Source organism: Poromitra crassiceps (assembly GCF_964638095.1).
Source record: "Poromitra crassiceps genome assembly, chromosome: 17".
NCBI lineage: Eukaryota > Metazoa > Chordata > Actinopteri > Beryciformes > Melamphaidae > Poromitra > Poromitra crassiceps.
Window position 1 is genome coordinate 27,600,437 of NC_139635.1, and position 25,335 is coordinate 27,625,771.

At 43.5% G+C, this 25,335-nt stretch overlaps 1 protein-coding gene across 3 annotated transcripts; it reads left to right on the forward strand.

Annotated features, from left to right (window-relative positions):
- The first annotated feature begins 224 nt into the window (after positions 1-224).
- Positions 225-24,687, forward strand: LOC310791780 (rho guanine nucleotide exchange factor 18-like). Of its 3 annotated transcripts, XM_083653443.1 has the most exons (24): positions 225-336; positions 2,440-2,479; positions 3,136-3,156; positions 3,918-3,967; positions 4,467-4,530; positions 5,622-5,745; positions 6,254-6,367; positions 7,318-7,458; positions 8,688-8,941; positions 12,491-12,616; positions 13,688-13,805; positions 14,206-14,460; positions 16,203-16,279; positions 17,250-17,428; positions 17,748-17,815; positions 18,318-18,497; positions 18,991-19,122; positions 20,018-20,136; positions 20,229-20,291; positions 20,400-20,447; positions 20,726-21,172; positions 21,585-21,912; positions 22,829-22,933; positions 23,397-24,687. In XM_083653443.1, the coding sequence occupies exons 7-24, from the start codon at positions 6,277-6,279 to the stop codon at positions 23,573-23,575; spliced, it is 2,910 nt and encodes a 969-aa protein (XP_083509569.1). In that variant the 5' UTR covers positions 225-336; positions 2,440-2,479; positions 3,136-3,156; positions 3,918-3,967; positions 4,467-4,530; positions 5,622-5,745; positions 6,254-6,276; the 3' UTR covers positions 23,576-24,687. The 3 variants fall into 3 exon arrangements, with proteins under 3 accessions (XP_083509569.1, XP_083509570.1, XP_083509571.1); XM_083653444.1 differs by lacking the exon at positions 4,467-4,530; XM_083653445.1 differs by lacking the exons at positions 225-336; positions 2,440-2,479; positions 3,136-3,156; ... (4 more) ...; positions 7,318-7,458; positions 8,688-8,941 and adding an exon at positions 10,570-10,636.
- Positions 24,688-25,335: the final 648 nt, after the last annotated feature.

Here is a 25,335-nt window from a genome sequence, read left to right on the forward strand (position 1 = left end):
TGTCTCTACCAATTACTGTAAAAAGAAAGGATGCGTCTACACCAGTCAGCCTAGTGTAGTGTAGTGGAATGAACTTGTGGAATGTGTCGCCAAAGTGCTGCATTGAACCATACGATTCCCACAATGCTTAGGGAGAGAGGGAGGGCCCATCCACAAGGGGGCAGGGATTTCTCAACTCTCCCCCTTTCCCCCCTCATTCGTGCACTTGTTCCTCCGAGTCCGAAGGCATCGCTTCTGCTTCGTTTTAGTGGAAGCTGTTGAAAGATGATGCTTTTCCTCCGCTGCCTTGCCTGGAAATAAACAAACAGACAGACAGACAGACAGAAAACAGTTCGGGTAAGAGGAAACTAATGTGCCACTTTGTTGTTCGGGGTTTGTAGTACATTAAACGCTCGGAGGCGTCAGACATGTTGACAGGGACGACGTGTCAAAGTTAATGGCATTTAACGGATTAAAAACGCGGCTATGTCACGGCCATGAGAACAGGATTTTGAACTCTGCGTGAACTAGAAACTATAGTGCCTTTTCCCACATGCTATTACTTCGACTTCGGCCACCAAACATGTCATATTTTATCAGTGTCAGTTTGGTTAACGCTACATTTGTGTGCATCGTGTGACAGGTAAACAGTGATCACCTGTGGTTTGGAGAGAGGAGTCTAGTCAGATCACCACGCAGCCTTGGCTTGATCCCCAGTTCCCACACCACTGGATGGATGTCAAACGAACTCGTTTTTCGTCGCTCCCAATCATATCTTGAAATTAATGAACTGCTGTCACGGCTAACTCATTCGGCGTGGATGGATGTGACAGTAAAGTTTGTGAGGCGACATGTTGATGGATTATTTCCTGTCGGAGTCTTCCCGTGTCTTCCTGACTGTGTGGGGCTGTCAGCTGATTGACAGTAACCAGGAATAATGCAAAGGAGAGGAGCATAAAAAAGTGAGCTGAAAAAAAACACACCTTTATATGTCTGTAAAAACTCTCACTAGTGCCGTTTTATTTTAACTTCTGTTCCTAGCTATGTGTTTTTTATATTATTTTATTATCTTCTAACTTTTCCCACTGGCACATTGTTCCTCTTTTATATAAAGCACATTGGACTTGCTGGATGATCAAATGTGCTATATATGACTACAGTTTAGTTTCGTTCACCTGAGCCAAAACAGGTGATCACAGGTGTCTGTGTCACCTCTCAAATGGCAGTCTATTGCAAGCCTGTATCCAGCAGTTGACACGTGTGAATGAACATTTATAGGCAGGATTTTATTCACAGGTTGTGCTATTGCTTGTAATGTGTCTGTTTGACTCACTTTGAAGTCTCTCTTAAATCTATGTGTCAATGTATTCATTCACATTTGAAGTAGCAGGGAACTGGTGGAGTGTTTGTAATGCAGCGTAGTAGGTAGCACTGCCTGGGTGTGGGTGAACTGAACATGACTCCAAATGAAAGGGGAAAGGCCCGAGGCTAAAGACACTACATTTTCCAGTCTGTCCCAGCAGGTCCCGTCTCATGGTCACATGCTTATAATTAGGAACTAGCTTGGCTGAGGCTCACACTGCAACACATGCGCACGCACACACACACACACACATTCCCCTTGGATTGAGGACTTGCGTATAAGGATTCACCTCCCCACACTTACAGAGACACTTTGGCATTCACACAGGGAGATGTTAGGGCTATTTATTGCAGTTAATGTGTAAACTGTGTGTCAAGGCTGGTGAATGCGAAAGCAAGGTGCAAAATGCAAGAAGTCCGGTTGGTGTTTGTGTTGGAGAGAGGGAGGGAGGGAGGGAGGGGAGGGAGGCAGAGAGGGAGAGAGGGAGGGAGGGAGGGAGGGAGAGAGGGAGGGAGAGAGGGAGGGAGGGAGGGAGGGAGGGAGGGAGGGAGGGAGGGAGGGAAGGAGCCGTTTCACAGTGAACAAGTGTGTCTTGACAAATAAGTGATGATGATGACACTATACAAACAAATACGTGATGATGATGACACTATACAAACACAGGCCTTGGGGCGTGAATAGGAATGAAAGTAACATGGATCACTGGTTTCAGTCGCCTTTTATGGCCTCTTCAAGTCGTCGGTTTCACGGCTGTTAACCGTCGATGATGGTCTGGTTGGGAGAAAACCAACCAGCAGTGGCACAACAAGAAGGCCTTTCGCTTGTCCTGCCAAGAACATGACAGCCCGTCAGCGACTCTGTGTACATTTTCACTTGTTTGAATAGTCCAATTCCTGCGGCGATGAGGCTCCATGACTGCCTCAGTGAAACTGTTTTTCACAAACACAGCATTAGTGTATTCCCCCCCCCCCCCCCCCCCCCCCCCCCTCCCCTCTTCCGTCCTCAGCAGGATACTTGGCAGACTTGCTGGTCTTGTTTTGTCTCTGACAGGGAATGACCTGTATTTCATGGTACTCTCTCTCTCTCTCCCCTTCCAGCCCTGTGCGGGTGTCTCTCTCCCCTTCCAGCCCTGTGCGGGTGAGTAATCTGAGGTGTGGCTGTCACTCAAGGGGAGGGGCTGAACTGTACACAGCCACAATATTGCCAATAACATACCACGCTTCAATACAGTAATATGATACTTGGCCGTGAGAAATGTGTTTAGGCAAATAGTGCTGCAAAGCTTATTTTGTTGATTGGTGTTAAACCTTTGAGACCAAAAATGTAGAATGATATACTCTTTTTACATGATAAAGTATTTGACGCAGATGATGTCGCCGTCTCTGTCCCAAATAAGGGAAAAGAATAAAGGGTTGGAAAGTGTTGAAAAAAGTCGTGCAAATTATTTGACTGAATATTGGAGTTGTGACAGTGCTTCTCAGTAGGCTACTTGAGGTCAGTAGGGCGACTTAGAGATTTGGTAGAGCGGGTTCAAGCCCTTGTGACAGCAAGCGCTTTGAATGCCTCCTGAAGTGTCCTTGAGCAAGTGAAGTCAATTACAGTATGGCGACTTGGTATATCAACGTCTGCTATTGATTTAGTTTTTCAGTTAATTGGTCAGCCTAAAAAGAAGATCTCTGCAGCACCGTTTGCACGGACCAGCTCATAGTCTTCAGGAGCAAAGGCGCCATTTAGGCGTCTTTGCATGCTGCGCCCAAGACGGCGATATTGACGTTTGTGCTCTTGTTTTGCAGGAAGTTTCAGTGTCTTAACAGGTGAGCCAGACGCTAGCAGCATGAGACGTGTGTGTGTGTGTGTGTGTGTGTGTGTGTGTGTGTGTGTGTGTGTGTGTGTCACAGCTCCTTCAGTCAAACAATGTGTATGTTTTAGGTGTGTCTGTTGTCAGTTGACAACTGCTTTGTTCCCCTTTGAAATAATCTCACGTTACACATGGTGTTCTCCTGTGTGAAACCAACCAATGTGAAACTAATACCTCTTAGATACAATAGAACAGAATTAGTCAAAGCTCTTACACAATTTGGAGACTTTGTTTTAAGGTGCTTCTATGATCATTTGCTGCATGTATTCCTTCCTTGATATGTCTTTGACACATTGTTCCAGTTTATTTGTTCAATGTGACCTGCGTGAACAGTGACACCCACAATAGAAATCTGTTTGCCTTCCTCCTGGCTGAATACACATACGCTTTGGTTTTAAGTGTCAAGTTAAAACCAAATGTCCATTGTGTCTATTATTAAACACAACTACTGCTGCTGGTTGACTTGACGCAGAGGCCTATGTCCACAACAGTGGATCATCGTTGTCCCTCAAGGGCCTATCAAAACACACACACACACACACACACACACACACACACACAGACAGACAGACACACACACAACAACACACACATGTACACAGACAGACACACACGCACACGCGCACGCACACACACACACACACACAGCCAAGGGGGGTGCCGTGGGCTTTTTTTCTTCTTTTTTAATTAACAACCTTTATTTCTTTGTTTTCTTAGTTCCATGAAGAAGCTGTTGAAGAGATAACGCTGCAAAGAACAGAGTGAAGGTAAGCCATTCTCATGTCTAGAGATGATTGCCCCTTTGAATTCATTTAAGCGCACTTAAACTTCAAAGATGGCTTTCAAAGGACGTGTCAGTCAGTGGAATAAGGAGTCTATCAGCAGTTTCACGCCCCACCCAGCAGAGATGTGTATCTGGCCCGTAATGAGGAAAATGCTGAGTCGATAAGAGCAGGGTGACATTCAGCTTATGCATGCTCTGTTGAACAAGAGCCTAAGAAGTGTCCATGCAAGTTAGGCGCACGCAACAACAGCTACCATAGCCGAGTCTCCCCATGATGAATCACCTTGCTGTTAGCATTAGCATCAGTGCTCAGACTGCTCCCGCGTCGCCCTTTGCCTGAGCTGGTCTGACTTGAGCCGCCCTGCAGCAGTTTGCCAAACCAGTTCCCTCTCCACAGGGCTGGATCCGTTTAGCAACAGCCTTTTGTTTGGATGCAGCACCATGAAATGCACTCACTACTTTTGGTACTTTTACTTCTGCAGCCTCGTCTTCTCGGTTTGGAGGGGTGTGAAGCGACATAGAGGATAGTGATTTAACAAAACAAAGGTACAATTATTTACTTTTCTCGTTGACTAATACGCTTTCGTCCTTGAAATCCTCATCACTTTCAGTTAGAGTCAGATGTTCTGATAGCAGTTGTTCCTTCCGAATACCCATTATGATACCTGAACTAGCATATCGGCTGATACAGGGTACCGATCAGATACCAGTGTATTAATAAAATATACAGTATATAGTTTTTTTTTTAACAACTGTATCTTACTAACCCTATATGGATGTGATATGCTTGCTTGCTATCATTGTCTTATAGCCTGGCCCATGTTACACATTTTGATTTCTGGGAAAAACAGCCATTTCCTCTGGGTGAAACCTTTTTTTTCCAGGGCTAATAAATTATGTGGTATCGGATCGGTGGCATTTTAAGCAGTATCGGAGGCATTTCTGATATTGGTATCGGAACAACTCTACTTTCAGTGTCGTGTTAGTGAGTGTGTACACTGTGTAGTGTTCAGTGTAATTATGAGGGGGGGGAGGGGATCTGATTGTTGCAAACTCTCAGCCCCTGACCCAACTGGGTTGAATGGGCTCAGAAGATGACAATGTTAAGTGTCATACCAAACCAGTAGTACAGCTTTGCTGCATTTGTCATAGTGTGTGAACCGGGGCGGCTTTAGCTCAGGAGGTAGAGCAATGACGCAAGGGTTGGCGGTTCGATCCCCGCTCCCTCCCGGCTGCTGTCGTTGTGTCCTTGGGCAAGACACTTAACCCTCCTTGCTCCCGATGGGTAGGCACCCTGCGTGGCAGCCTGCCGCCATCGGTGTATGAATGGGTGAATGTAGACTACCTACTGATTGTAAAGCGCTTTGGATAAAAGCGCTTTATAAATGCAGGCCATTTACCATTTACCATTTACCTCTTATGATACTACATCATTGTGATCACTATGGATCTTCCCTTTTCATCCATTCAGACAGGGGGGGGGGGGGGGATGAAACCTGAGCACTTGTTTGCAACAGTTGTTCTCTTTTTTCCATTCATTCCAACATAAACTTAATTGCTTTCAAATTCTCACACTCTTTCTCTTGGTCTCTCTTTCTCTGTCGCTCTCTCTTCGTCTCTCTGTCTCTGTCGCTCAGTTCAGGGAGAGAGTTTCTCCCATGATGGCCTCCCTGGCTGTTCCCTCAGTCCAGGAATGACAATCACCCCCAAAACTTACCCTGTTTAGCCTGCTACCTCCTCCGACAACGATACCAGCCCCAGGTTGGTGAATACTGTGTGTGTGTGTGTGTGTGTGTGTGTGTGTGTGTGTGTGTGTGTGTGTGTGTGTGTGTGTGTGTGTGTGTGTGTGTGTGTGTGTGTGTGTGTGTGTGTGTGTGTGTGTAAAATGTGTGTCAGTGTCTTGGACATTCACACTGCAGCTGACAGTGTTCCAATTTAGACCCCCCCCCCCCCCCCACGTGACACAGATCAGATGTTTCCTAGTCATTCATTTTTTGGTTCAGATCTCGGCCAAACTGATGTGTGTGACCAAATCACATCCTGAGGCATTTGAACTACATGTGACCTGTATTTTTGAACGCTCAAAATGCAAACAGAAAAAAACAATAGAAAGAAACTCAAGCTAATAGCCGACTTGACTGGTATTCAGTGAGACACATCGATTCAGTCAAAACTGAAAGCCTGCAGCGTAAACAAAGTCTTACTGTGCATTTATGTGTGGGCTGACATCACCTGTTAATTCAACTGTTGACCTTACCTCACCACATAGCATCTACATCCCGTCCGGCACAGATGGAGGAGTTGGATTCCTTACGAGTGAAGTTCTTCCATGAAGACTCGGTGTCGCTGGCTTCCTCCGCGGCTGAGCCCATCAACCTAGAAGGTCAGCCAGTCGCTGTCAGTAACACTGCTAATACTGAGCGGGATGATGAGGAGCTGTTGAAGGCTGCCTGTACTGCTATCACAACAGCCTGTCGCAACTCTGCCCTGAAAACAGTTTTTTTGGAGTTTTGGCTTGGTCCTCGATGTTTTAGCAAGGTTTAATTTCCCCCTGTTTAATATGCATAACAAACTACAATGAAATGCTTTTTATTCAGTAGCGCAAAAAAAAAAACAGTAGCCCAAACTCAACACAACCAGTTAGGGGAAAATATCTCTTTCATATACATTTCTTATCTGTTGACAGTGATGCGACAGTGCCAATCTCATCACAAAATTAACAAAAAAATGACAAGCAGTTATCATATATTATTATTTGTCATGTATATATTTTTGTCGACATTTATATGATCCGTTAACATACATGCATTTTACAATTGCAGACTATCAAACAAAAATACATGTAGAAATGTATAGTTTGTCCAGCTGTCAGATGTGATTGTGTGCAGCTGCCGAATCAACAGATGAAGTGGGAAATGTGTTATTGTTTTTGTTAACTAAAATCTATTTTTGTCAGTGAGTATTATCAAATCAATTAAATCACTATGACATGATTCAAATATGGCAAATGTTTTTTGTCATTTTTGTTTTGCCAAATTCAAAAATGGTGTTAAAATCAATATTACATACATGGTAAGGAATCATTGAGGTTTTCACCCTTATGACTATAGGCACACATGTATTATATGTAATACAATACGTCCTACTGGGCGTTCACACCGAACGCGAGCAGACGCCATTTGTGAATGAAGCAGAATTTTGTGGCGCCTCATTCTTCAAGTGGAAATGTTTCAACTTTGGCGAATAATTTGCGCGGTCAAACTCGAGGGAGTGATGCGATCTTGGCTTTTGGTGTGAACGCAACATTAATGTGAGCATCTGTGTTCCATCCAGATAACCACTATGCTCCGCTGCGAGGGGAGCTGGAGTCTGATGCCCAGGAGCTGGAGGCTGAGTCCTGGAGCTCTGCTGTGGACCAGAACTACCTCAAAGCCCTGAGCAAAGAGGCTGTGAAAAGACAAGATGTCATTTATGGTAGGAACACAGCTAAATTCATTTATGGTCTGACATGGGCATGGGGCAGGATAAGAGGATGACACAGGTTTACTAGCTGACATTTCTTGCAAAAAAAATAATAAAAAATTAAAGCATAGATAGACAGAATAGCTTTTTATAGTGTTAGAGAAGCAGATTGAGTTCAGGGAGTATGCCAGGATCAAATAAGATGCCAGTATCAGAGAGAGGGGGTTTGTCAGTTTAAAATCTGCAAACATAGTGTGTACGTGAGTACAAAACTCTCTTGTCAAAATTCACTATTCAACAAAATCTTCATTAGCCATATTTAATCATTTATGGATACAGCTTATACTCAAGCCATACAGTTGTCCAAAGTAAAGGAGGATCCTGGAGCACTCAATTAACTGGAAAGTGATTTTAATAAGGTGCAGTGTGAACGTTTCGACGCTTCATCAGAGTCAAAACCAAAAAATATGATAGTTATGCTGTTATTAAACCCTCATTATGTAATTTTTTTTTTACCTTAATATAACAGCTTTTTTAATCATTTTGATGGTACAGTGACTGACTACTAATGGAGAGAATACCGGCTCTATCATTCCCACACCGCCCTCCGAAGGCCTGTTCCTGCACTATGTATTTTTGGTAGCTGCATCCCGAAGATGAGGAGCCTGTCAAGTTGCCTGAAACTTTTAACTCCATTCCCTGCACAGCTCCTTCAAATTAAGTTTTCCGCTGACAAACTAACGGAATGCTTTTTATTGTGAAGTACATTGACATTGAAGTACAGTGACACGTTTCGCTTGCTAGCTTGATTAGCGTAAAAAATGTATCCGCATGTGACTTGGCAGGTTAACAAAGATTACATTTGTTTTTACAGTAATAATAGCGTAGGTTGGAGTGGCATTAACAGCCATCACATTTGGGAGTTGCTAAGTAGCAATCTTCTATTGTTGGCCACTGGAATAGTTTGGTGTTAATGCCTTGCTCAAGAGCTGCACCTTGGCAGTAGTTGCTGAGTGAGGAGTGAGCGCATGTTATTCATTTTCCCTGCACAAATTTTCCTCGACAATTCAGAAGTTCAAACTGGAGACCTTTCAATTACAAACACACACAACGTCATTATTATGACTAGAAATATCGCGTGATATACGCGCTCATTCCTAGTGTGCCTCGTACGCTTGGCGTGCTTGCCTGTAGCTCGCGAGGGATGATCATCAAGACATTCCCCTCTGTGCGTTTCGCAGAGTTGATCCAGACGGAGATGCACCATGTGCGGACCTTAAAGATCCTCCTCGGCGTCTACCTGCACGAGCTGAGGGAGACTCTGCAGATGGAGGAGGCCACGCTGAAGCGCCTCTTCCCTGGTCTGGACCTCCTGCTGCCCCTCCATCAACACCTCCTCAACTGCCTCAAAGTGCGCCGCAGCCAAAACCTGGAGGACCCGGACTGTCCAAACAACTACCAGATCACACAGCTGGGGGATATACTCATCTCTCAGGTAGGGTAGGCTAATTTTTAAAGCTGCACCAGGCACACTTTTGAATAAAAATACATCCAACTTAAAGGAACAGTTCACCCAAAAATTCAAATTCAGTCATCATTATCTACTCACCCCCATGCTTGTGGAAGGTGAGATGAAGTTTCTTAGTCCACAAAACATTTGTGGAGTTTTCCAGGGAAACAAAGTCACAGTATTATCCTAAACAATTGAAGTGAAAGGTGACTAGCTTAAAAAAAATGCATAAAATGCCTCCATACTGCTCGTCTGGCGTAATCCACGTCTCCAGAAACCCCAAGATTCCGAGTTGACTTGAAAATATTAAATAATATCATTTACAGAACTTTAGCAGAAATCTTCACTAGCTGTGAGCTGAAAGTCCCATTTTCACTTTTCACTTTCAGCTCATGGCTACTGTTGTTGTCTTTCAAATTTTTTATTTTATTTATTCTTTACGTTTGAAAGTTGGTCATCATATTCTTCAGTTGTTTAGGAGAATGCTGTAACTCTGTTTCCCTGGGAAACTCCACAAATGTTTTGTGGACTAAAAAAAACCTGACCCAACCTTCGATCGGCAGGGCGGTGAGTAGATAATGACTGAATTTTAATTTTTTTGGTGAACTGTTCCTTTTAAATAACAAAGTAGTGCAGCAGCAGAGAATAACATCCCATCCCCCCACGTACTAACAATAATAGAGTTGTTTAGGTTGAGTTCCCCCGTGACCTAAAATGACATGTTATGGACAGGACAACACAACCAGCAGATGAATGTGTATACTCCTCTCACTCTCTCTCTCCATGTGTTGAGCAAGTGTCTCTCACTCTCTCTCTCACTCTCTCTCCATGTGTTGAGTGAGTGCTCACTGCTCAGGTGTCTGGAGGAATGGCTGGTATGTCTGCAGCATTGTGTATGGGACTACAGATGGGTGTGTTTGCACTCAAAGCCAAGGAATGATGCTGTGTCACTGGCACTCCATTCCTAAGGAAACATGATTACTTCCGTTGTCAGTTATCTGCCTGACTGAGGAATCAGAATCAGTACAGAACTCACAGAATTTTCTTTTCTTGGCTTTACCCTGTAAGTGTTCAGTTATTGATAGTGAAATATACGATGACATTTTAGGACATTAATGCGTTTTTTTTAGTGATGAGACAAATTATCAAGAAGAATGCATCAGCTGCTTAAAGCAGCTACGAGCAAGATTTTCGATTGTTATTAAACAGTATAATTACAATATTGATGCATCACATCTTACCTATAATAGTAGCTGAGACCAAAGCCGTGTGAATCGGAGATTGCTCTCTTGATGATTATAGAGTCTGTGTCTGTCTACTAACCTCGCGTCACCAGACCAGGGGGCTCTCTCTCTCTATCTGTCTACCGGCGGGCCTAATAAACCCGGAAGTGAAACAAAACTGTTTACAGCAGCTGCCTGCCTTCCGCCGTTTCGCTCTGCCTAGCAACAGACCATAAACAAGGAGAACGCCATGCGGGGGCTTGCTACTCTCGCGAACATCTCTCGTTATATTCTAACCGTAGTAATTTTGTTATTTTGTGGTTATGGCCGAAGTGGCTGCCGCAAACCGTTTCATTTCACTTGCTGATCTGCCCCGGCCACAGACAGAGACAACACTGGCCGATTCACTCGGGGTTCAAGCGAGACTACTCTGCGTTGGTCTCGTCTACTATTAGAGGTAAGATGTGATGCATCGATATTAAATTTAGACTGTTTAACACATTGAATGCCAGCCATGTTTTCATTCCTGTAGGTAAGTTGTGCCAGGGGTGTTTTTGACGATTCTGGCTCATTTTAGAGACAGCCGAGGATTCTTTTCTGTTAAGAATTCATGAACACCAATCATCTAAAAATAACTAATAGAATGTGTGCTTTCTCTGTCTAAAAGAGTTAGTTTGCAGAGTTAGTAGTTATGTAGATATTAGCCGTTGAGTACAGCATGGTTTCAGCGTCTGGAAATTTATTCAGAGATAAATGGCTTTTTGTGAAACAGTCACTTTAACCATTCATTTTTGGCATCAGTAAGACCGTCAGACATTCTAAACAATAGTTTTGAACAGTAATTTCCTCCATAACAACAGGAAACACCCCTCTCATTCAAACTCCCTCCTCCCTCCTCCCTCCTCCCTCCTCCCTCCGCTGTACAGCGGGCGTGTCAGAAGCGCTTTTGCTGCTGCCTGCCTGTGTGCCTGCCTGCCTGCTTGCCTGCGTGCAGACGCTCCTTGTGCGAGTCAAGATGGGCCGGGGAATGCGTGGGCGATGGGCAGATGTTGATTCTGGCCTTTCTGAGGTGTTTCAAAGTGTGTTTCACCTATGATCTATTTTGCAAATCGCTCTCCGCTCTCTGTGTGCTGCTGCCGGTGCGCGGCCGCTCTCAGGCAAGACAAGTCTGTTACTGTAAAATCGCCACGGCATTTCCTTGAACGGCTTGGTCCCGCGGCAGTTTTTTCTTTGATTTCGGTCGTCTGGGGGAGCACTGTCAACACTTAGTGGGTCGGTAAAATAGATTATACACATTATCTTGCTCCAATAGTGATCTCGAAGATGTAAAAGTTGTTGATTCATGTCCCACCGTCAAAAAAAAAAAAATGTTTATGTAAGACGAGTAAACTCGGCTCTGGCACTTAAGCGTTGGATTATGTAAGACGAATTATTTCGGCTATGGCACTTAAGGTGTTAATAACAATCGAAAATCTTGCTCATAGCTGCTTTAAGTCGGATCAGTGAAGTGATCCTGTTGTTCAATCAAGCCAAATTGAAGTAAACTTACTACTTATTTGAGGTTGCTTAATATTAGTGGGACTTCTCTATCCGACTGTCTCTCCCCTCATTAACTGCACTGTTTTGAGGGGGCAGGACCTCTGATAAGATGATCTGTTAGGATAAATCCATCTTTGGTGCATTTTTTCCATACTACACAGCTATGCTACAGACACAAGGTTGGGTCTTCTGCGTTCAGTTGGTGGGGGAGGCGCTGTAAGCGGGCAAATTAAATCAGCGTTACTTTGTGATGTCACAAAGTCCCAGAAGTCAAAACAGCTTGTTTGGAGGCATTTTTTCATTAGGTGGCTAGTGTGGATTTATGTGGGGACCAAGCCTATGACGTTTATATAGCAGGCCCAAGTCCTCTATAATCAAAGAGGGAAAGAAAATCATCTTATACACGAAATGGGATCTTTAAGAATATAAGTATAGCAATGTAGTATAGCACTGTAATTTTCAAATAATACTCCCTAATACTCCCTCTCCCTTTGTGATGGGTTAAGCAATTAAGGAAATAATATTGAATATTCATAATAATATTGTTTCCCATACCTAATTAATATGAGATGAACAGTTTACTTACTTTAATATTAGCCTAACTTCTAGAGACTTATACAGAGGTTGTAGGTTTCACACATACAGTATATAAACAGTAAATTAAGTGCAACAATATGACAATATGTGAACTACATTCAGCCTTCATGTAAATGACATTGCACGACTGGTTCATATCATCACTATGTTATAAAGAAGACCTTGCTTTGTTTAGTTTTCAGGCGATCTGGGAGAGAGAATGAGGGAGTGTTACGGTGTTTTCTGCAGCCACCACAGTGATGCTGTCAGCTACTACAAAGAGCAGCTGCAGAACAACAAGAAGCTGCAGAGCCTCATCAAGGTAAGAGATGTACGCTCAGTGGTCAGAGAGCCTCATCAAGGTAAGAGATATACGCTCAGTGGTCAGAGAGCCTCCTCAAGGTAAGAGATGTACGCTCAGTGGTCAGAGAGCCTCCTCAAGGTAAGAGATGTACGCTCAGTGGTCAGAGAGCCTTATCAAGGTAAGAGATGTACGCTCAGTGGTCAGAGAGCCTCCTCAAGGTAAGAGATGTACGCTCAGTGGTCAGAGAGCCTCATCAAGGTAAGAGATATACTCTCAGCGATCAGAGAGCCTCATCAATGTAAGAGATATACGCTCAGTGGTCAGAGAGCCTCATCAAGGTAAGAGATGTACGCTCAGTGGTCAGCGCATTCACAGGACAAAAGTGATTTGCTCCTAGCCACAGTGAGGCCTGTGGCCGTGATTTGCTACACCAAGGAAATGTATTGAAGGGGCAAAACGAGAAACCAATTACTTTTAGTGCGGTGTTGTCCTTCATGCCAGGCACGCCACTGCCAGCATCTAAGAGACGGGGGGCATTTCACAAACAACAGTGTCAGTGTTTGGAAAATGGCTTGTTGTTGAGGGGAGAATGGCAGGGATCATGCAAGATAACACAGCATCTCAGATCAGATAACTTGTCAGTCTGCGCCTTTTTAACCTCTTTTCATGGCATAATATCTATCTAAAGATTCCGCTCGTGTCATCAAGCCCGACTTCAAGTCATGTCAGAAATATTGGAATTACGAGGAGAGTGCACGAACGAGCCAACAAGATGATATGACTCAGAAAGTTAAAATTGAGACTTTATTAAAAACCTTGAGAACATATTTGTCTCTTTAATTATTAAGATACTGCTGCTGGTTATGTGTGCTTTAGGTCTACAATATTTATCGACCCAATGAACGCAAGTAAGCGCCTAGCAGCTAGCACATCGTCGTTTTGTGGTGCAAAAGTGAGGTAACGCGTAGCATAAGTAATTACTTGTCTCGGGTAGAAATAAGTAATTCATTATCTTTAATACCCCCCCCCCCCCAAAAATAAATACATAAATAAATAAAAGCTTACGTGGAGCTTTTTGTCTTTTTACAGAAAGTAGGTCAGTTGTCCCTGGTCAGAAGGTTGGGTGTTCCTGAGTGTTTCCTGTTGGTGACTCAACGCATCACAAAATACCCCGTCCTGCTGGAGCGAATCATACAGAACACTGAAGGTAAGCACCACTCATCACACACCTGAATCTCCATAATCGAAATAGTTTCAGATAATCTACCGCAGCACTGCCCGGACGCCCCGAGACTTCTTTTTCACCTGACATCTCTACTACAAGAGACATACAGTGAAGTCAGTCAGTGGCAGGGAAGAGCAGCATCACTCTCTATAGTTAATTGGAGCCACTTGAAGAGAGTTTTGCCTATCTTGCTCTTGCTGTACAGTGGGTGACACATTTGCACAGTCCCCCATCGATTGGATGGATGACTGACTGAAATGACTTAAATCCAATTACCGACCTTTCCTGGTAATACCAATGCTGTCTAGAAAGGGCCTTTTGTATGAAATTGTTGCTGCATAAATAATGATTGGCTGACTATTGTATTTCATCTTCCCTGCAGCCGACACAGAGGAACACGAGTCTCTGGTTCAGGCCCTGGCGCTGATCAAAGACACGATCTTCCAGGTCAACGCCCAGGTCGACGACTATGAGAAAGCGGCTCGTCTGAGAGACATCAGCTTCCGTCTGGAGCCCAAGTCCCAGGGCCGGCTGAAGGACGGACGGCTGTTCCGCAGAGAGGATCTGATCCAGGGCAACAGAATGCTGCTGCACGAGGGAACTGTCACCTGGAAGACAGTGTCCGGTAAAAACAAAGGTTAGCGCCAAGCCTTGATTCATTGACTTTATTTGATAAGTTAAAGAAAAGTGATACATGTGGAAATACTACCATTTACTGGAATAAATAAATATATATTATTATTATTATTATTATTATTATTATTATTATCATATCATATTACTATCTCATTTAAATCCATATTTAGGCACTGTTGATAATCAGTTTGGGTTTAAAGCCAAGCATGGTACTGACCTTTGCATCTATGGACTGAAAGAAGTTATTGACATGTATAAAGGTAAAAACTCCTCGGTCCTAGTGAGTTTCATTGATGCTTCTAAGGCATTTGACCATGTAAACCACCAGAAACTGTTTATTAAGCTGAGGGAGAGGGGAGTGCCTTGCAATTTGATCAGAATCCTGGCATACTGGTATGCAAACCAGACTATGCAGATCAAGTGGGGCAACGTGGTCTCTGCTCCTTTTGGGGTTGGGAATGGTGTCCGTCAGGGAGGGCTTCTTTCTCCTGTGCTCTTTAATTTTTATATGAATGACCTTTCTGTGCAGCTCAGTAGCTGTAGAACTGGATGTGTGCTTGGTAACACTGTCATTAATCACTTTATGTATGCTGACGACCTGGCCATACTGTCGCCAAGCAGTGCGGGTTTCCAACAGCTGCTAAATATTTGTTCTGACTATGGTGTACAGTTTGATGTAAAGTACAATGCTAAAAAGAGTGTCATTATGATCTTCAGGACAAGAGATGATAGGGATCTCTCCTTCCCATCCTTTTATCTGTCAGGACATGTGCTGGATGTGTGTAGCAGTACTAAATATCTGGGCCACATCATTAATGATCATATGAGTGATGACGATGACATGTATAGACAGCGACGTATGTTGTATGCACAAGCAAATATGCTGAGAAAGAAGTTTTATTTCTGCTCTGAAGAGATTAAGATAACCCTGTTCAAAGCCTATTGTACATCGCTTTATACTGCCCCCTTGTGGGTCAAGTTTAAGCAGGCTAGCATTCAGAAACTGCAGGTGGCCTACAATGACTGTATGAGAATACTGCTTGGGAGGCCAAGGTGTTGTAGTGCCAGTGAAATGTTTTGTGGTGTAGGGGTCAATACCTTTCATGCCCTACTGAGAAACCTGACCTATACATTTATTTGTCGTCTGAATGTTTCTCAGAATATCATAATCTTGCTTCTGACTCAGCCCAGTCTTAGTGCAATTAAGTATCACTCCAGCACTTGGGCTCATTGGTACAGGCTCTTATTGTAGTATTTTTTGATGTTCTGATGTTAATTGTGTAATTGTTTGATGTTGTGTTGTTGTTTTTTACTGTGTGTTTATATTGGACCTTGTGTCTGCTAATAAAGATTGATTGATTGATTGATTGATTGATTGATTGATTGATTGATTGATTGATTGATATCTCAGGTGACACCTCAGACACCGCTGGTTTGATTCTCATGAAATTTGGAGGGACGATGCATCTTTGCTCTGGTTTCCAGTGTTCATCAAATTACACTGATTGGCCTAATAGGGGCACTATCATTTTAAGGTCAAATGTTTTAACTCAAAGGTGATATCTCAGACACCACTGGTCCGATTTTGATGACACTACTTGGAGGAACCTTGGAGGGATCTCTTGTTACTGATTGGTCTTAAGGATACCTGCATTCATTCACGGAGGTTGACATATTTACTCATTTGAGAAAAACCCCATAGCATTTCTTTGATGTTGTGATCGTCTTTATCTTTCCCTACAGACATCCTTGCTGTGCTGCTATCAGACGTTCTCCTCCTCTTACAAGAAAAAGATCAGAAACTAATATTTGCTGCTGTGGTGAGTTATCAATATCATCACTTAATTTACCTGAAACTTCCTAACATATTCGAATAAACGAGTATAGATTATAATATTGTTTGTATGTAGCTGAAATAAAATGCATATTAGTATAGATTTCTCTCCATCTGTCATAGGTGTCACGGTCTGATTATCTCTGATGTGCTTCTGGTCTGTCATAACTATTTTGGCTGTCTCGTTGTCTGCGGGTTCAATGTTGCCATCAAAACCAACTAGCTGTGAACATTTGTATGAATGAATGGACATACAGTAGGCTAGGGTCGTGTGCCCGTACTACACCGGCGAACGGAGTGAATATCAATAATCGCATTGGATTGAAAAATAGGAAAGAATGTGTAGTTTCTTCTTTCTCTTAACATTTTCACAACATGACCTCCGCTCTGCCGGCAACTGCTTCTACTGCTTCTCGTAAGGTGCGCTTGTATAATGCCGCCCGCGCGTCCCACGTATCAGGAGTGATGATTGTTTAGGATTAGGTTAAGATTAGACTATCAGGCTAAGCCAATCAGAGACAGAGTGGGGTGGGTATGGCTATGCCATAGTAGGTGGCTAGGCGCTGCCCTCGGCCGGGTGTATCCTTCATTACAAAATAAAACCACTCTGCAGTGTCATGTAATTGTGACTTTATGACATTTTTCATGACATTTCATATTATTTTTAAGCAGTGGGGGCCGTCACTACTAAATATATATAGAGGAAACCCAGTGTCTTCAGTGTGCGGTTCGTGATTGACAGTTAAACTACCCAATGGCAGCTCATGAAAGACCAGCCGCATGTGACCGTAACATTAGGGTTTCTTTAAAAATGTGTGATTATGATGACTCCATCATCAAATGATCCAGGACATTGACATTTAACAGAACACAGCACTGATCATGATAATACATGTGATTAAATTAGTAATGCCCATTATACTTTGTGACTCCTGTGTTCCCTCCTCTAACTGCAGGATAACAAGCCGCCAGTGATCTCGCTCCAGAAGCTGATCATTAGGGAAGTGGCCCACGAGGACAAAGCCATGTTCCTCATCAACACCTCCTCCAGCCAGCCGGTGATGTACGAGATCCACGCCGCCTCCAGGGAGGAACGCAACACCTGGATGACCCTCATATGGGAAGCTGTGGACAGGTGAGATGGGGATTTTAGGAGCAGAACAGTGGCAAAAACAGCCTAAAAGTAGAGTTGACATAGTGTAGAATACTGTAGTAACCTATGTATAATTAGATGACAACAGGAAACACATTCAAGAGAAATTAAAATAAGGGTAAATAAATAAATATGTAAAAGATTTCTTAAAAATAGAAAGCAACAAACCGAAGACATTACGGAGTTAAAGTGGGCAAAAACAATGATTACATAAACAATGATTGAACTGAAAACAATGATTACATAAAGAGAAGTCTATAAAAGTGTGTTTTAAGAAGGTGATACTGTCTGTGTGGTCCAGCTGTCCAGAGGGAGAGGAGGAGCTGTATGCCGAACAGGAGAGGAGAGCCAGACTGCGAGAATACCAAGGTACGAGCCAGCAGAGTATCAGACACTTGCTGAATTGGATGAAACTCATCTGTCAGGGTGCAAAGCTTTAACTTGACGCTGCTAAATGGTTTTGTTTTCACAAGTCATCTGATCTCATGATCTCACGTGGATCCAGCTGCCTCGCAAGGTTAGCAAAGCTTATCAGAGGATCCACTTTGTTTGAGGGGAGACACAACATAATGTTATGTATTTGTGTAGGAGAAGCAGGCTTGTTGTCAGTTTGAATCCCCAGACTGGCTGGGAAAATGTGGGCAGAGAAAATTAATAACTTAGCCATTCCCCATCCTCAACTGCTGCTGCGGTGCCTTTGAGCAAGACACTTAACCCCCAGTAAATACATTTTTAGAAAGGCAGCAGTGGGAATTGAATCTCCAACCCAGCACTATCAAATATAAGTATTTTTTTTAAAGAATAGACTGCATTTGCACGGAATTGTATTTTTGTCTCATATTGATATGCGTGTATTTTGTTGCATGTCCAGAGTTTCTTATGATGCAGGATGCCCAGATAGCACAAAGCCTGACAGAGAAACTGCAGATCTTCGCTGCCCTCACTGAGACTGTGACAGGGCAAGAAGCGTCCCACAGCAGACTGTTGCTCCGAGGAGATGCCACCGACCTCCAGCAGGGGGAGACACTGCTCAAAGGAGCCATCACTGAAGGTAGGAGCAGAGACAACAGCTCAAAGAGTTAATTTGCAAAAACAGGTACATACACTACCACTCTTATAATGAATAAACAACACCTGTTTGATACTCTTTGGAGTGCACATAAAAAAAAACATTATTGAGGTGATTTATGGGAAAATGATCAGATGAATATGTTCATCAGCCAATTTTATTTTATGGGGGGGAAATGGTTGGTATCCGCAGTGATAGTGGTCCCTGGGAAATTTGGTTTTCTGAAAAGTTTGGGAACCCCTGATGGGAAAATCCTTGCCTGATGCCATAAGATGATCCACATTTGAATTCTGACAAAAATCTACTCGCGGCACTGGTCGAACTGAAAGTGAAATGAGCTCCATTCTGTTTTCACCCACCTGCGTTAGTCATGAGTCATTAGGTCATGACTCCGAGAGCAGCACCAAAAGGTCATGGATTATTGCTGTATTCAGTGCAGGTCTGCAGGATGAATTGTGTTGTCCTCTGTCCACAGTGGAAAACCTGCAGAACCTGCTGTATTCAGAGAGGAGGGATCCAAACCTTCTGGTGGAGGAGAGCCAGGGGCAGAGGGGGGCACTCAGGAGGGCCCACACCTTTGCGTGGGGCGACAGCAGCCCCATGAGGAGTAAGCCTTGTTCTGGTTTTTCATAATGTGTCCCAGTTGGAGCGTTGCTGCCGTGGGCTGAAGATGCACACAGGCCATCAAGGTTATAGCTATCTCACTTTTAGCGCCACAGAATGGCCCTTCTTACCTTTTTACAGTGTGTTGCCGCTAGAGATGGCAAAATATCTTGAGTCAAACATGGCTAACATCACGACAGCTTAACACAAGTACAAAATATATGCTTTAATGACAACTAGACAGTTTAATAACTGTTTTAACTGTTGTAACCAGTGTGCGGACTCTATTTCTTTATTCAATTTAGAAGAATACCAGAATGTATCATAATTCTGTCAGGACCACTATCAAATTGATTGCCATTATGCAATAGTTATATTTGGTGTATGGTTCTTGAGAGCAGCAGCAAAGACACCCCACCAAAACGACCATACCAGGCAAACCGCTCTGGCTCTCCATGCATTTACATGAAAGGGCCAGCAGGAGGAGCTAGCTGTGCAACTTAAGTAGGAAAGCCACTGGTGAAGGGCCATTTCACACATTCATTGCATCAGATGGTGGTTTTGTACACAGCAAGCTTTACTGTAGTGAAACCCCAGACTGTTGACCACTTTAGAACTTTTCTGAACAAACCAGGAAGAAATACAGTATTTGAGTCATCGGAATGCTTGGCTATGAAAAGTCATAGAGAACTTTATATCAGGGCCTCTGTAGGAACCTTGCACTTAGCTCCATCTTGTCATGTATACAGTATCTGTACTGTACTCTACACCAGTGATGAAACTGGTATTGCATGATTCTGTGAATATTATTAGCAACTAAAACTAGAAAATAAAACAATTGATACTGTGTATGTGAAGGTGTTCAATGAGTTTGGATGTATATGATTTGATTTGGCCAGACGGAGGTGCAGCTGAGCGGCCAGGCAGCAACGAGGGCAGCCCTGGGGAGAGCGGTCAACCGGCCACTGGTGACCCCCCGCTGCAAGAAGCAGACCTCTCCGAGAGCCTGGAACAGTCTGTGAGTGAGACAGTGACATTGGGAAATGCAGTTTTCCAATAGCAGTGGCTGTTTAGTATGAAATATTTACACTACTGTTGTTATTCTTCAAGGCCGATGATGACACACAGATGCCTTGTCCTTCATTGATGCCTTGTCCTTTCCCTGAGGCAGAGGTCAGTCTTCTAAAGATCAAGTTTTCATGGTGATTTTCCCCATCTGTGTTTCTAAGTGTCAACATTTGCCACTGCAATTCTTGAATGAGCTTTATTATTTCTCTTTAGGTATATGACAGGGTGATGATGCTTTCACAGAAGCTCTATAGCTTGCAGGTAAGAAACTGTAGCTTGCTCTGAAATCCATACTGTACTCATCAGGAGTTACTTACACACATATTTGATGCTTAAATTGTGATTTATAAAAAAATTATCTTGATTAAATGATCTATTTAGATTTATTATCTATCCAATTTTCCGACACATCAAAATAAGTACAACTAATTGATATCATTGCACATGGTGCATGGCTCTCAATTTAATTTTCATTTATGTTTTGATTTAACTGTTTTGGCAGAGTGTCACCCATCTCTCCCCTCCTCTCCCCCCCCCAGGCCATCGTGACCCAGCAGGACAGCCAGCTGGAGCTGCAGCGCGCCCTGCTGGCGGAGCGCGAGCGGCCCGCCCGCCACCGCAACAACGTGCTGCTGGAGCAGGAGAAACAGCGCAACCTGGAGAAGCAGAAGGAAGAGCTGGCCAACTTCCACAAGCTGCAGGCGGCACACAGGCAGGAGACGGTGCGCTGGGAGAGGGAGCGGGAGAGGCACAGGGTCCAGGCCGAGGTGCTGGAGGCCCAGCTGCAGCAGAGGGAGGAGGAGTGCCGCGGGCTGGAGGAGCGGCTGGCCGAGGAGCGGGCCGAGCTGGAGAGGCAGAGAGAGACATACCAGCAGGACCTGGAGAGGCTCAGAGAGGCCACCAGGACCGTGGAGAAGGAGAAGGAGAAGCTGGAGAAACTGAAGCTCAAGAGGCACCTGACCATAGCAAACATGGAGGCTGCACAGGTGTGACACGAATATGAAAATCTATTATTATTATTTCAATTATTTGGCCCAATGTGTATTCTGCTGTTTCGGTGTGCTATGTGTGTACTCACTGTATGATGAATGGAAAATGGAGTGTGATACAAAACAAGTTTTTGAGAAATTTGACAGTAATCTGCACACTACATCTAATCTACAGACCAGTCAGCTACTAGAAATATCCTGCACATTTCTAGCATGCCTCGCACTTGCCTCAGCAATTGTGAGCCGCATGGAACCCCTCGCCTTATTGTAGTAGTGAGATATTTAGGTCTAGGATAGGAACTAACATGCTACAAAAGTTTTCAGTAGTACTGTATGCACTATGCCTTTTGCCATGAAAGAAGAACTGATTCGGCCATTATTACTACCATAATGCAGTTCCTTTCCCCAGTTCTTGCAGGTGTCTCCCTCCCAGTCGTTCAGAGGAGACATGCGGAGCGGCGGTGGAACTCTGACCTTGACACCCAAGCCCAGCATCCGGCCCATCATCCCCACCAGCACCGACCCCAGCGAAGTTCCCCCAATGGTGCCCCCGCGCAAGGAGAGTATCAGCCCGCTGCCCCCCAAGGCCGAGGTGCCCATCCACCTGATCAGTACCACCAACCAGACCCACAAGGCTCTGGTGCAGCAGCAGATCCCCACCAAGCTGGCGGCCCTCAGCAAGGGCAAAGAGAAGAGCTCCAAGACCAAGGGCTCCCACCAGAGAACGCACAGCGCAGGTCAGGACACCGTCATGTGTCAATATACCACAGCTGGTATAATATATATATATATATATATATATTATATATCACAGCTGCCTCTTTCCTTGATTGTTGGTGTGGAGCTTTTAGCTGCAGCAGCACCTTTGGGCAACATTAGCCATCAGCAACCAATCATCACTGGTGTTGCTACAGGAGCTACTGTTTCTATTTGATGGCCCAAATCAGCTATCAGACATTAATATGGAAACCTGCTTCCGTGCAGCATGAACACAGATTAAAGTAATACGCCAATGATGGTCTTCTGGTTCTAAAATCACTGACGCTCACTGTAAAGATAATAATAAATAAGTGTTATTCAAGCCATGTACAGTAGTTATTAAGCAGTAGCTGAGTAATGCTGTTGCTAAGTAACAGATTGTCATTGCTGTGATGCCAGAAAAAAGGTGCAGCTCCATTCAGTCTGTTTTTTTTTTTCAAAGTTTTTTTATTCGTTTTCTGTATATCATACAAAATACAAAATACAGATTTAAATACCCATTCAGTCTGTTTGACCTCACTCATTTTATGCTGTTTTTTTTCAAACTCTTCAAATTCCCTCTGTTATTTCTACACGTCTTCCTTTTTATTTATTTTTTATTTTTGTACCATTCCAGGATTTCAACCTTGCCTGATATTCAGACTGAATTGCCATTTTGTGTTCATATTCATTATTCATACTGAATCTAGCAAAGACGAATCAGCGGCTGGTGGCAGGCGATTGTCGCCCTTGCAAATCATCTACTGTAGCTAGCTCCATTAAATACCATTATGAGTGGTGATTTTCGTTTAGTGCATGAAGTAACACAGTCTCATCAATCTCAGCTTTGGACATTGGAAGTGATTATATAATAATCTGTGAGCCCCAACGTTGACCCTGTCCTTCACTATGCAGCGAATATAGATATGAGCCAGGTGGTTCCTATCCGAGTGACGGGGAAAGAAGGAGGCAGTCTGAGAGCCACGAGGACTTCAAGTCCCCATAAGACCTTCTCCTCAGGTACAGACAGCAAAACTGCAACCGCCTCTCAATCACTTCATTCACCAAATACAGATATGTGCAGACTTGAACAACTTGCAGAGTAACACAGTACACACATGTGGTACAGGGACAGTACAACCTCAGCAAGTCTTGCATTGCATTTTAATGTAAATAATTGAGAACACTTGGCATCAGTTAGTTTAGAAAGTTAGTTTTTAGAAAGAGTAACTTAACGTAACTAGTTTGTCATTTTAAGGTAAGTAATGAAATAAAGTAACTAATGACTTTTAGAAGTAACATTCCTCAACACTGATGGTGAACCTCCGGTAATTAAATATTTTTTTAATTTTGTTTTAGGTATATAACATTTGTAATACAATCTCTTCAAATGTGCATCCAGCATTAAATCGAATATCAACTGAAACAGAAAACTGTCACCAGACAAAACAAGTGGCCTTATTTCATATTTCATCTCCCCCAGATGCGTTCACCCCTCTGGCACTGGTCGGCAACGTCAAACCCTCTCAATCCTTCAGCGTCCACAGGAGGAGCATGGAGGCTCCTCCGCCGGAGCCACCTCCCTTTCCAAAAGATGTTTTGCCGCCTCCCTTTCCAAAAGATGTAGTGAAAACAGACAAGGAGCGCGTAATATTCCTTTAATCGCAGACTACAGACTGTCGCTTGGATGATGATGATGAATAAAGAGCGATCCAGTTGGAATGACTGAAGCTGTTGAGACTTGGTGGATGTGTTCAGTGTGAGGAGACCAGTCACTGATACCATACATTATCATCAGAGCCCAGAGTTTGGATTTGAGTCGGTCTGCTGAAGTTGAAGAAAAAGCAGAAGTACTACTGATGGACATTTTTTATTAGTACTACTGATGGATATGTTTTACTGAGATATGGACCTCTATCACCACAAAGACCTTTTTATTTAAAAAGAAATGCAGGAAAAGCAACTGTTTTGCTCCCATTTGCACACCGGGGGAAATTATTTTATATTAAGACACTGCTAATGCTTTTAAAGATTGTACTGTTGCTCTTGTGTTGCCAAAGGCTTTAATGAGAAGTCTTTTTTTTTATCATTTTTAATTTAAATGAAAGTAGGTTGTGTCTGTAACCATTTAGCACTCAAGTCTTAACTCTTAACGGCTTTCTTTTTTATTTTGTGAAGGATATATGGTGTTGTGTTGTGAGGAAACTATAGAGTTGTCATGTTTACATCCATGTAGATCTGAAGTGCCAAGCACATACTTTGATTTCAGGAGGAACAAGATGCTCTTTAAATCTGTACTGTGGATCTGCTGCCCTGTCCTAAACATACAGATCAGCAAGATCTATGGATCTGCTGCGCTGTCCTAAACATACAGATGAGCAGGATCTATGGAAGAAAATGTATTTTAGCTGTAAACTTACTGTGTTGGAAAGGGGTGATTTGTAAATACTTTCCACTGTGAAAGACGAGTAAAGGATGCCAGTTCTGGCACAGACGGCCCACAACACAATATCAACACTCGCTGTCTGTAAAGTTTTATTTTACGACAGCTGCTTGTAGCGTATGAGAATGTAACAGAATTGATTCAAAGGCATGTTCATTGTTAAATAAGGATGTTCTGAAATGAAGGCTGTAAATAATGTTGAGATTGATGTAATCTTCTATGGGAGGAATGTGTTGGATAGTATACTATAGTTGCTTCCATTTGAAATGTCCTGCTGAGTTTCCTATCCCCAACTAACGGGTATATGGAATAAAATGATGGTTGATTCTCAGGTTTTGAGTTTGTCATGTGATGAAATTACTGAGGAAAGGCTTCAGTTGACTTTTCACACCTAATTGGAGGTTTCCTGGCATCTAAAGTGTGGGTTCTGTAATACAAAGAAAGCAAACGATATCAACACAAACAATAGTGTATCATGTAGCCTATACTAAGTTGGCTTAGTTAGTCAGTCAACCTGACAGGTGGCACTGTAGCCCAGGTTTCCTTTTATGTTCTACTTGTGGTGTTGTTTTTTTTATATATATTTTTTTTGCCCGATTTCTTCATCCCCCGTTAGTGCTTTTTTTCTTCTTTTTTTTAATCCTGGCTGCTGCTCCACCCTCTGCCAATCTGGGGAGAGCCGAAACTGGCTCCATGCTTCCTCCGAGACATGGGCAGTTAGCCAGCCAACCTCTTTTCACCTGACAGGGGAGTTCCCCTCCCTCCAAACAGGCGCCCCTATGACCAGAGGAGGCACCACATCAGCGACCAGGATATTGCATGTTTTGGTGAGGGGGTTCCTATATGAAGGAAACCCCCAGGGGGCATGGGGAGAACATGCAAACTCCACACAGAAAGGCCCTTTTGATGACCCCACCCGGGCGGCGGGCACTCGAGGACATGCGGACGGGCACGCATTCCTTCAGTGCTCATAGCGTCC

Excerpts from the sequence above, each read along its gene's own strand:
- LOC310791780 (XM_083653443.1), top strand. The coding sequence starts at position 6,277 with ATGGAGGAGTTGGATTCCTTACGAGTGAAGTTCTTCCATGAAGACTCG. Across the intron at positions 12,617-13,687 it reads AGCTGCAGAGCCTCATCAAG|AAAGTAGGTCAGTTGTCCCT; the intron begins GTAAGAGATGTA and ends GTCTTTTTACAG. Across the intron at positions 14,461-16,202 it reads AGTGTCCGGTAAAAACAAAG|ACATCCTTGCTGTGCTGCTA; the intron begins GTTAGCGCCAAG and ends CTTTCCCTACAG.